At 40.2% G+C, this 13,068-nt stretch overlaps 1 protein-coding gene across 4 annotated transcripts in view; it reads right to left on the bottom strand.

Annotated features, from left to right (window-relative positions):
- Window positions 1–13,068, bottom strand: part of DENND5A (DENN domain containing 5A) — a 106,630-nt gene that overhangs the window by 16,077 nt on the left and 77,485 nt on the right. For all 4 annotated transcript variants that reach the window (XM_060303528.2, XM_070046146.1, XM_030831337.3 and 1 more), the window contains 4 exons: window positions 10,533–10,683; window positions 9,068–9,161; window positions 6,729–6,860; window positions 2,117–2,269 (listed from right to left, as the gene is read on the bottom strand). In XM_060303528.2, coding sequence (XP_060159511.1) covers window positions 2,117–2,269; window positions 6,729–6,860; window positions 9,068–9,161; window positions 10,533–10,683 — 530 coding nt within the window. The remainder of the gene's footprint in view (window positions 1–2,116; window positions 2,270–6,728; window positions 6,861–9,067; window positions 9,162–10,532; window positions 10,684–13,068) is intronic.

The following is a 13,068-nucleotide window of genomic DNA, read 5'->3' as shown; positions in this document are numbered from 1 at the left end:
CAAGATTCAATACAGTCCCACTACCCATTTGGGAACGTGGCCACACAGTATATAGCACCAGATTCTCCAAGAATGTCACATGCATGAAAGATGAGAAACAACCCCTTTTCATTTACCAGTCCTCAAATGGCAGCAGGTACAAAAACAGTATGATAAAAACAAACCTCACCTTTAATTGTCAGAAAATATACTAAAGGAGAAAGTCCATGTCCTCGGAAAATGTCACCGAAAGCCAAAGAGAATGGTGAGGATAACAGGTTTTTATGAGGACTTGCGGCAGGCAGCTAATAACAAAACCTAGGAGGCCAGCAGCAAAAACTGCGGTTTGGGTTCTCTCTACTTTCTAAGCAGATACTATGGGTAGTTGCTCAGTAACGTGCCCCAAAAATCAGAAAATGGGTAGTTGCTCAGTGACGTGGCCAAAAAATCAGAAAAATCAAATAACTCAAACAACCAATAATAAAGGATTGATTCAGAGAGGGGTGATAAGATCACCCTCTGAGAGTGAATTTGATCGCAATCGGGTACACGATGGAAGAGACCAGGGAGCCAGGTTATAATCCCTGGACCGCAACACTTATAAAGTGTACAAAGTTCTGTACCAAAAAAAAAAATCTGTTTCAGTATAGTCACAGAGTTGTGCAACCATCACCACTACCTAATTTTAGGTGATTTTTACCACCCCAAAAAACCCATTAGCAGTCACTCCTTATCCCTCCCTAGCCTGTGGCAACCCCTAATCTACTTTCTATCTATGGATTTGCCTGTTCTGGACATTTTATAGAAATGAGATCATATACTATGTGGTCTTCTGTGACTGACTTCTTCCTCTTAGTATGTTTTCAAATTTCATCTATATTGTACCATGTATCCACACTTCATTCCTTTTATTGCTGAAAAATATTCCACTGTATGAATACACCACATTCAGTTTATCCATTCACCAGCTTATGGACATTTGGGTTGTTCCAACTTTTGGTTATTAGAATAATGCTGCTAGGAATATGAACATTTTCATACACATATTTACATAGACATGTTTCCCTTTCTCTTGAGTACATAGCTAGAAGTGGACTTGCTGGGTCACATGATAACTCTAACATTTCAAGGAATTGCCAGATTGTTTTCCAAAGAGGCTGCACCACTTTACATTCCCATCAGCAATATCTGAAGGTTCCAATTTCTCTGCATCCTTACTAACTCTTGTTATTGTCTGTCTTCTTTATTTTACCTATCCTAGTAGATGTGAAAAGGTATCTCATTGCAGTTCTGTTGGATTTTTAAATATACAGCTGTACATGGGCATACGTGTACAGAAAAATGTTTTGAAGGACAGATGAGGTAGATTGTCTCTATGCCCATGAGAATGAAAACTCCAGGAGGGCAGAGATCTTGGTCTGCTTTGTTCACTGAGGTATCTCAAGTACCTACAACAGTGCCTGGCACACTGCAGGCCCTAAATAAATATTTGCTGGATACGTACATATATTTCCTAATTTTTCCATAATAAAACTGCTTTTGAAAACTTTTCAAGTTCTTTTCAAATTTAAAAATGCATGAAAGTGTAAGCTGTCCATCTTGCCTAGTTATTCAAAGTACAGTATTTTGAAATAAGGAGATTCTCTTGGTATTGAGCAGTAAAAATCAAACTTACTCAACTTTTTTGGTATTCTCTGAAATCTTTAGAAGGTTAAGCTATCTGCTTATAAAAGAAATGTTAATGACAGACCTTTTCCCACTGGGAATACAAATAGTGAAGGACCCTTAAAATACATTTGGTACTTCCTGAGCTCCAAGTTTTCTTTCTTTTGTGTTCCATCTCCAGACTAGGACCAGCCACCAAACAGGATCTATCAGTTTGGCCTTCAGCTCTGTTTGCAGGAAAAAAGATGCCACTTTTAAAATGTCTGACAAATACACAGATTTATAAAGCTTATTTTTAAAGAAGATAGCTTGGGTCACATTTATTTACTTATTTGTTGAACTATTTCAAGTCTCACTCCAAAAGCACCATGCACCATTCTTCAAAGCCAGTCAGCTGGAAAAGTGTGGGAAAGCTAGTAAGCAAAAACAGGAAGACAGTCTGCTCAACAGGGAGAGGCCAGACATTCATTACCTGTTTCACTTGTAGCCCATGACTCCAAATCCTTTCCAGGAGGTCACAAAGGCTGGCAATCAAGGTGTTCTCTTCCACCCCTGTGATGTTCACCTCCCCGTGCCCTAGCTCCACAGCCTCTCGGCCCATCTTCTCCACCAGCATCCTCTTGGTCTATAAGAAATCAGTCGGTAAGATTAGACACCCACAGTTAGCCAGATCACATTCAACTAGAGAGGGTTGTGGCCAACTGCCCAGCATATCTGCTGGGCTGGGAGTAAGACCCACAGATAAAGAGTGTATTTATTCTCCACCACTGAGGTCAGGTTATAGTAGAGGGCCTTCTTCAAAGAAGATAAAAACACAGAAATCACTATTTGACCCTGGGCAAGTGATTTCATCACTCTAGATTCAGTTTTTACATTTATGAGATGAAAAGAGTTGAATAAAACCCTTTGGTCATGCTCATCTCTGATATTCTCTGATTCTGACTGCTTAACTGACCCTATTAAACAAACCTTTCAGCATTTAATCCTAGAAATATATCTAAAGTATCCATCAAGGGAATGAAAAGTTGAGGAGGAATAATTTACTTTTAGGTAAAATTTTTCACGTGCTCATTGTAAAACAAAAACAAAAAACCACACTGAATAATGATAATTGCAGCTTTGTGCCAGGCACTGTACTAAGTATTACATTATCTCATTTAAGCCTAATAACTCTATGAGAAGTATTACTATTTTTCACAATTTACTGATAAGGAAATTGAGGTCAGAGAACTTAAGTAACTTGCCCAAATTCACACAGCAAAGAAGCAGCAAATCTGGTCTTTGAACCTAAAGCTGCCTGAATATTGAATCCAAGTTCTTAAGGAAGATTTAATCATGTTATAAATTTGTGACATATAAAAATCTAGGGGCTTCCCTGGTGGTGCAGTGGTTAAGAATCCGCCTGCCAGTGCAGGGGACACGGATTCCAGCCCCAGACTGAGAAGATCCCACATGTCACGGAGAAAATAAGCCTGTGCGCCACAACTACTGAGCCTGCGCTCAAGAGCCCACAAGCCACAACTACTGAGCCCACGTGACACAACTACCGAAGCCCATGTGCCTAGAGCCCATGCTCCGCAACAAGAGAAGCTACCACAATGAGAAGCCTGCGCACCGCGACGATGAGCAGCTCCCACTCGCCGCAACTAGAGAAAGCCCGCGCGCAGCAACGAAGACCCAACACAGCCAAAAATAAAAATCAATAAAATAAATTTATAAAAAAAAAAAAGAATCTAAAGAGCAAGGAAAAATATCACCCCTACCCTGCAGAAGCAACAACTCTTAACACTTTGGCATATTTCTTTCCAGTGTTACTATTTTTAATTTTTTATTGTGAAATATATCTCATATACAGACACATATATGTGTGTATGTGAGTGTATACTATTAGACTATCATAACCATCAACGAGATTAAGAAAAAAATATTGCCCATCTATACCTTTGAAGAATCCCATGTGCCTTCTCCAATCACCTTTCCCACTCTAGAAGTGATCACTGTTCTGACTTACACGGTAAAACTACAGAAATGCAAGGAAATGATTAACACCTATATTTGTATCCCTAAACAATGTAGTTTAGTTTTGCCAGTATGGTTTTTTTGTTGTTATTTTCTTTTTAAAATTTATTTATTTTATTTATTTATTTTTGGCTGCATTGGGTCTTTGTTGCTGTGTGCAGGCTTTCCTAGTTGTGGCAAGCGGGGGCCACTCTTCGTTGCAGTGTGCAGGCTTCTCATTGCACTGGCTTTTCTTGTTGCGGAGCACGGGCTCTAGGCTCTCGGGCTTCAGCAGTTGTGGCACACGGGCTCAGCAGTTGTGGCTCGTGGGCTCTAGAGCGCAGGCACAGTAATTGTGGTGCATGGGCTTAGTTGCTCCACGGCATGTGGGATCTCCCCAGACCGGGGCTCGAACCCGCGTCCCCTGCATTGGCAGGCAGATTCTTAACCACTGCGCCACCAGGGAAGCCCCTTTTGTTATTTTCTTTTTCACTTAACTTTATGTTTGTGAAATTCATACACACTGATCAATATATCTGTTGTCGATTTCCACACTGTATAGCATTCCACTGTATAAATATACTGCAATTTATTATTTATTCTCCTACTGATTGGCATTTGGGTTGTTTCCGGTTTGGGACTATTACAAAGAATTCTGCTGTAGACGTCTCGTACATATCTCCTGGGTCATGCTGCAAAGGTTTCTCTAGGGAGTATACCTAGGAGAAGAATACTGGATAATAAATGCTATGCTGTTTTGCAAAGCAATCATACCAATTTACATTTCCAACAGTATCAGAGTTCCCTGTTGCTCCACATGCTAGCCAACAGTTGATAGCGTTAGGCTATTCTTCAATTCTAACATGTACACTTTTCCACATAACAACAAATCTGAAATTAGGATATATTTCACCATCATTGTTGACCAGGCAGTAGACATAAGAAAGCTGTCACTGCCAGAGCATGCATCTCAAAACTTGAAAATGAATGCAAGGGGCATGGAAAACAAATCCCAGAGACAAGAGACAAGCCCTCTTTCAAAAAAGGCAGCATCACCAATGTTCTTGATGGGAGAAAAGACAACATTATTGGGAAAAATCATGGATATCAACGACTTAGAATGAACTGATGAAGTTTTTAAGATGCCTGAATTCAAAATATCAGTATTGGTATATCAACCTAACTTGTAACAGTAATAATTTTTTCTTCAAGAGAAAGTATATTTGATTTCATCCCATAAATGAGCATCACTTAGAAAGTGAAATGCAGGAAAATCTTTTTTTTCCATTGATGAATAAACAGGATGTAGTAGGGGCCAAGTTAGTTCAACTGTCCTAAAAAGCACAGTATACTGACTTGGTTGAAAGGCTATATTTTTATTAGAAATTTAAGTTCTGAACTAAAATATTAAAAGTTAAGAATGACTATCTTGGGACTTCCCTGGTGGCACAGTGGTTAAGAATCCCTCTGCCAATGCAGGGGACATAGGTTTGATCCCTGGTCCCAGAAGATCCCACATGCCGCAGAGCAACTAAGCCTGTGCGCCACAACTACTGAGCCTGCGCTCTAAAGCCCGCAAGCCACAACTACTGAGCCCACGCGCCACAACTACTGAAGCCTGCGCACCTAGAGCCCGTGCTCTGCAACAAGAGAAGCCACCGCAATGAGAAGCCCGTACACTGCAACAAGAGTAGCCCCCACTCACTGCAACCAGAGAAAGCTCATCGCAGCAACGAAGACCCAAGGCAACCAAAAATAAAAATAATAATTTTAAAAATAAAAGAAAGCAGATCTCTACAAATCTGTTATTAAAAAAAAAAAAAAGAATGACTGTCTTTTGATCCAGCAATCCCACTTCTGAGTATATATCCGAAAGAACTGAAATTAGGATCTCAAAGAAATATCTGCATCCCCATGTTCATTGCAGCATTATTCATGAAAGCCTAGATATAGAAACTACCCAAGTATCTACCAATAGATGAATGGCTAAACAATATGTGGTATATACATAACATATGATGGAGTATTATTCAGCCTTTAAAAAGCCTTAAAAAAGAAGGAAATCCTGCCATTTGCAGTAACATGGATGAACCTGGACGACATTATGCTAAGTGAAATAAGCCAAACAGGACAAATACTACATGATTCCACTTATATAAGGTATCTGAAATAGTCAAACAAATTCATAGAAGCAGAGAATAGAATGGTGGTTGCTAGGGGCTGTGGGGAGGGAAAAATAGAATTGTTGCTCAAGAGGTATGAAGTTTTGGTATTCATAGGTAAGAAGAATAAGCTCTGGAGATCTGCTGTACAACATAGCACCTATAATAATACAATATTGTGCCATTTAAAATGTTAAGAGGACAGATCTCATGTTGTGCTCTTACCCCCAAAACAAACAAAAAACGCAAAAGAATATAAGGAAATTTTTGGAAGTGACAGATATGTCTACCTTGATTGGTGGTAACAGTATCACCAGTGTATGCATATGTCCAAACTCATCAAGATGTATACATTATATGTGTGCAATTTTTTGTATATCAATTATACCTTAATAAAGCTTTAAAAAATTACTCTTCTTGTAGAATGGAAAAAAAACATGCCAACAGCAAGCTTAAACTGAATAATACACCTTCATCTGGCACACAGTAGGCACTCAGCGAATTCTTGTTTCTAGACACGAGATCAGTGCTATCAGATTAAATCAGAGAGGCAAAAACATTTGCATACGTGTAAGACTAATCTGTTGAAGACAATACAACTACATTACTTACTTAAGATACTACTTACTTAAAATTAATGATTTTAAGTAACATAAGATGTCTAAAATTAAAAACTACATCTGTCTCTCAGTTTTAAAGAATACATATTAAGTTTTTATCAAGCAAAGTGTGCTTGCTCTCAATTAATGGTATATTTTATTTAAAACAAATACACCTAATTCCAAGTTAAAAGGATCTTAACATTAGTACTATCCCATTACATTAACAATGTTTTCAAAATCAAGAAAAGAGTGGTCAGAGCTAGGCCTTGGTCTCATCTTGGCTGCCAAGGAAAATACACATTCAGAAGTGTCCACAGCTCACCTTGTTGCGGCATTCCTTCAGCAGACCCTCCACAAACTTCCAGTTGGTTTGGGCAATCACTGACGGGGAAAGGTTGGATAGTTTGGGCTGGCGGATGGTGCTGCCCATATTCCTGGCTTCCTGGATGTACTTCTAAAGCAAACGGAAAAATCAAAGACTCTTAGTGCCCATGCACACAGACCACAGGCAACCAGTACTGATGGGGCCTGAAGAGGGCACTATCACCCCGCACTTTCTTACTGCCTCTTTCCTAGGCTCAGGGCAAAGTTTAAAATGCAGTGCTTGTATCGTAGGGAAAACTGAGAAAATATGATGAATTAATTCTGTTTTTTCTAATGTAAAGCCCTCTTGGCTTTAATGATACAAGAGGTAAAAAACATATGGCTGCAACATGTATGAGTGTGCAAACTCCTATGAGTAGGCAAACCAACTCAAATCTCAGCGTACTATTGAGGAAAATCATTTTCCCCACCAAGTTTGGAGGAATTTAATTCCTCTGCTCATATCAAAGATATCCATCCTTGCTAAATTAGGGCCTAAAGAACACGTGTGTACACTCAAAACAACAACTGCATTTTCTGATTTTCTACAGTTTGCTGGTGATTCCCCATATGCTGTCTGCTTTAACATATAACCAAATCAATGCAGTAAATTGCACACTGACATCCTCTCAGTATCCCAGGTTCACAACCAACATTTTTACTCCCAACTTCTTTCTTTCCCCATATTTATTCCAGTAGTACAATTCTGTCCATTCTATCTTCTGGCCCCTCAATCTGCCCCTACTACCAGCCCCTAAGATTAGGCTTCAATTACTATCACCTGCACTACTGCTACCTGCTCCTAACTTGCTAGCTACCTCCAGTACCTCCTGCCTGCCAAATATTCTGCCCACAGCCTCCTTCACACAACCACCACCAAACTTTGGATCCTGCCATCTCCTTTACTTGCAATACTCATCTTTGTCCCTAACAATCCTATCATCCTCAAGACTTAAACAGATGCTGGTTCCTCCAAACAGTCTTGTTTGAGATTACCCCAGACAGAACTGACCTCTGCTTTCTCTAATCAGTGATCAAACACTGGCGTGCCTCTCATATGGCCTTTTCATATGGCCTTTGCTCCCTTAATAAACTGGTATTCCCTGAGGACAAGGCTACCTCCTAATCATCTTTATATTTCAAAGTGTTTACTATAGTGATTTTGACCAAGAAAACGTACTCAATAAACACTGCTGAAAGAAATAATATGGAGGTGAGGTGGAAGACCCAGGGGAGACTTTTAAAATAACACCTACACCCAACACCCATTAGGCCACCCTCACAAAAACGCCAAGTACAATTGTACCCTATAAACCAGCAGTTAAAAATTCATAACCATATTTTGCAATATTAATTTATTCCTTTAAAAAACAGCAAAGGCAAAATATTTTCCCATTCATTGAGATGCCAGACACATATGAAAACAACATGCTTTACTGGATTTCATCGTATAAAATGCAAACTGCAGGGTCTTTTCTCAAAGAGAAGTTTCTGAAATAGGTTTCTGAAGGTGAAGCTCCATTTTCACAAGTTCTCTGCAACTCAGTAAGGCAGGGTCTCCAACCTGAAGTTTATAATAGAAACTTTACTGGGAACAAGTTACAGTGGAGCTGAGAAACTCAGCTTACAAGCAATAAGGACTCAGGTCAATTCAAGAATCCTCAATCCGCACGCACCTGATAATAATATTCTTTTGCTCCTCTGACAAAAAAAAGTCAAGATTACCTGTTTTAAATTAAAATAAAGAAAAAAATAGGAAAAAAGGCTCCTCCTCCCCAGGTTCAGAGAGTCACAGCATTAACCCAAGTTCAGCTTTTCCTCTTTCTCACTCTAACAAAATTAACTTCTTTACCACCATACCACACACACACACACACAAAAGCCTCAAAAATTTTAAAGGGATTTTTCCCAAGTTTTAGAATCTTATCTTCTGAGGTTCCTGTCAGCCCTCCCACTCTCCCAACCCCTGGGAGGAAGTGAGTATCATGCATGAGTGACTACTGAAAGGACAGTGAAAGGCTCTCTTCCAAGCACTGGTTATCATTCCCGAACAGAGGTACAAATCTGGTTCAGGGAGAGGACGCACATGGCTAGTGGCCCTGCTGCCCCTTGTGAAACACTGTACATCCTGAATTTGTCACAACCGAGGCCCATATCAGGGATCAGGAACTAACTTATTATTAACCCTTCTTTATGAGGAGGATATTTGAATCAGAACAGAGGCCAAGGAAATGAGAAGGAGAAGGAGGGTGTAGCATGATAACAGGGTCATTCCTTGTCATTCTCAAGGTGTCTTACCTCTCTCTGGTCATTGTCTAAACGCAGGTGTTCTGTGTGCTGCTTCTGCCGGTCTTTACGCCTCCACTGGGCAGGGGCATTCCTTTTTGTCCACCTGACAGAATCAAAGCAGACAATTAAGAATATTCCGCTAAGAGGGACTTCCCTGGTGGCACAGTGGTTAAGAAGCCGCCTGCCAATGCAGAGGACACGGGTTCGAGCCCTGGGCGGGAAGATCCCACATGCCGCAGAGCAACTAAGCCTGTGCACCACAACTACTGAGCTTGCACTCTACAGCCCGCAAGCCACAACTACTGAGCCCGCGTGCCACAACTACTGAAGCCCGCACACCTAGAGCCCGAGCTCAACAAAAGAAGCCACCACAATGAGAAGCCTGCGCACCACAACGAAGAGTAGCTCCCACTCGCCACAACTAGAGAAAGCCCGTGCACAGCAACGAAGACCCAACACAGCCAAAAATAAATGAAGAAAGGAAGGAATGAAGGGAGGGAGGGAGAGAGGGAGGAAAGAAGGAAGGGAAGAAAGAAAGAATATTCTGCTAAGAAAGTAAGGTCAACTGACGGGAGAAAACTTAAAACATCTAGGGACCAATGGTGGCCATGGGAAACCACCAAGAAATCACCAGAGATAGCTCAGAAACCTTGAGAAGGGTAGCTTAAAGATCACTTGCGAGGCAAGAAAGAGATAACTCCCCAGGGACAGAGACATATCTTTTTTTTTTAAATAAATTTATTTGGTTTTGGCTGCATTGGGTCTTCGTTGCTGTGCGTGGGCTTTCTCTAGTTGCATTGCTGTGCGTGGGCTTCTCACTGCGGTGACTTCTCCTGTTGTGGAGCACCGGCTCTAGGCGAGCGGGCTCAGTGGCCATGGCTCACGGGCCTAGTTGCTCCGTGGCACGTGGGATCTTCCCAGACCAGGGCTCGAACCCGTGTCCCCTGCATTGGCATGCAGATTCTTAACCACTGCGCCACCAGGGAAGTCCCAAGAGACATATCTCTCTTGAAACACCTACAAAAACTTCACTTGCAGATCCAAAACTATACTCATTCAACTCTGCCTGGGCATTGATACACTCATCTCCAAAAGTAACGAAGAAGAGCAATCCTGCTAAGCTATCTACTTTCAGTTCAGTTATTTCAACCACCACTTACTAACGATACAGTGCTAGCTAGGTGTTGTACGGATTCAATAATGAGATGATTTCAACCCATCTGCAGTCCGGCCTTTTACAGGCCCTGACACATGGAGCTATCCCAATTTGCACAGTGGAGACAGGAGCCGATGATACTCTTGTCACCTGTTTCCTTGTTAAAACAAGTGAACAACCTGGATACTGCGTGTTTTCTCCATATTTGCTTTACAAATGTCAAGGTCTCCTGGAGATAACAGTCCAGGTCCAGATACCGTATAACCCTCACCACTGTGGCTAGGGAGCTGAATCAGGGAATCCCTGGGGTTGACTCACTTGTTGCTGGCTGGCCCGGTGGAAAGCACATCAGACTGCAGCTTAGGGAAGAAGCCTGGTTCATACTTCCCTTGTCCAATCTTCATGTCAAGTAAATGGGGGTGAACCGCAGTATGGTCGATTTTTGCCAGTCGCAGCTCAATTGCTTTCTCTGGATGAGAATGAAAAAGTCCAATATTTTAAAAAACATACCATATTCTGGGCCATAAAACAAGTCTCAATAAATTTAAAATAACTTGAATCATACAAAGTATGTCTTGTGACCAACAATAATCAATAATACCTTAAAACTAAAAAACACACTTCAAAATAACCAAGGGGTCAAAAAGAAAATCAGCATGGTTGAGGTTAAAATGGAATGGAATGCCTTTTATTGGATGTAGATTGTGCTGTCTATTGTTAAGAGTACTTGAAACAATTCAGGTTGGTTTTCTTGAAGTAATTTGTATTTATGATTCAGAGAACTCATGTGGATGGAAATCTCTCTGGCCCTCGAAAAACATGCCATCAGCACTCAGAGTCGGTGTTGCCCACTACATGTCCTGCCTTCTGAATAGAAAAGAGGTGTTATTTAGGGAAATTTTTTTTTTTTTTTTTTTTTGCGGTATGCGGGCCTCTCACTGCCCTGGCCTCTCCTGTTGCGGAACACAGGCTCCGGATGCACAGGCTCAGCGGCCATGGATCACAGGCAGAGCCGCTCCGCGGCATGTGGGATCTTCCCGGACCGGGGCATGAACCCGTGTCCGCTGCATCGGCAGGCGGACTCTCAACCACTGCGCCACCAGGTAAGCCCCGAAAATCTTTTTTTTAACATATGTGTAGATCATTTACTACTGCATAATATTTGTTCTTTGGTCCCTATATAGTTTTTCTTTAATAGCATATATTTTAGTGGTTGTTTTAAAATTATACAGAGAGCAGAAGTTCTTTATCTGAAGTGATTTAGTAGCGTAGTGAATTCGATAATTGAAAAAGTCATGTAACTTTGGGAATCCTAAAAGGATATATACATCCCTTAAACATTTTAATTTAAACCATATGACTGTATAATCACCAATCTTTTGATGAAGTGTCTGTGCATTTTCTTTGATTATGGATCCACTAATCAGGGGTCTGCACTGTTTCTCTTGCATAAATCTCACCCATAATTCATTCACTGAGTTTTCCAGTTTTTAAAGTGGAGTGAGAACTTTTAAAGGACCTTGCAAAAGAACCATAGTAGATGCTAGTTTTCCCAAGATTTTTGCACTTAAGTGATATGCCTAATTCAATTGCTGTATTTTTAGTGACTTTGCTTTTTAAAGCATTTAATTTTGTTTTCAGAGAAACAGTTCTTTTTTTTTGTCCTCATATCTTACCATTTATTTACATAACATTTGTTTAAATTATACAACCCAGTAATAAGTTCAACTAGTGCAGACAAGCTTGGAAACAAATGCATAATTAGTATTTTTTAATTAATTTTTAATTGAAGTATAGTTGATGTACAATAGTATATAAGTTACAGGTGTACAATATAGTGACTCACAATTTTTAAAGGTTATACCCCATTTATACATATTATAAAATATTGGCTATATTCCCCATGTTGTACAATGTATCCTTGTAGCTTATTTTATACATAACCTTGCATTAGTTTTTGTTTTTGTTTTTTTTGCAAAAGTAATGCAAACTCAAGGCATGCAATCAAAACAATTTTAAAGGGAATAAAATGACATCTCCTTCCTCTCTCCTTCCTGTGGTAGCCGGAGATCAAGTTTCTTGTGCATCCCTAATGAAATAATAGTTTTTTAAAACAAATAAATAATGTGTGGACAAACAGTGCAGAGAGAATTGAATGTTTCCCTTATGTTTTTTTTTTTGGCTGTGCGGGCTTTCTCTAGTTGTGGTGAGCAGAGGCTACTCTTCGTTGCGATGTGTGGGCTTCTCATTGCGGTGGCTTCTCTTGTTGCGGAGCACGGGCTCTAGGCATGCGGGCTTCAGTAGTTGTGGCGCACGGGCTTAGTTGCTCCGCGGCATGTGGGGTCTTCCCGGACCAGGGATCGAACCCATGTCCCCTGCATTGGCAGGCGGATTCTTAACCACTGCACTACCAGGGAAGTCCCTGTTTCCCTTTCTTTTTGATCTAAAATCCTACCCTTGTGAAATAATCTCTTGATTTTTTTTCATGCCCTCCTCCTAAATACTTTTATATAATGCACTATTTTTAATGTTGTGGTGCACATGTATTAATTATAATATTCTTTAAATTATATACATTTTGATATACATATGGTATATTAAAGTAAAACTTGGAAAAAAAGCATTTCAGTCATATGGTAGAAATTTAAAATATTACAAAAGGGTGTATGTACAGTGACGTGTTAAGACTTATCACTGTTTCCTGTTTCCTTGCATGTACAGCATGTATACCTTTTAAAAACAACACAGATGGGAGCATACTAATCATTGTTTTATACCTTCTTTCATTTAACAGTTTATCTTGGAGATATCAGGACATAGATTGGGTTGTTTCCTAAGAACAGAGATTGCATGA

The sequence above is a fragment of the Globicephala melas genome, chromosome 8 (assembly GCF_963455315.2).
Source record: "Globicephala melas chromosome 8, mGloMel1.2, whole genome shotgun sequence".
Taxonomy (NCBI): domain Eukaryota; kingdom Metazoa; phylum Chordata; class Mammalia; order Artiodactyla; family Delphinidae; genus Globicephala; species Globicephala melas.
The sequence above is the reverse complement of the archived record's forward strand: the minus strand, read 5'-3'. Positions and strand labels throughout refer to the sequence as shown.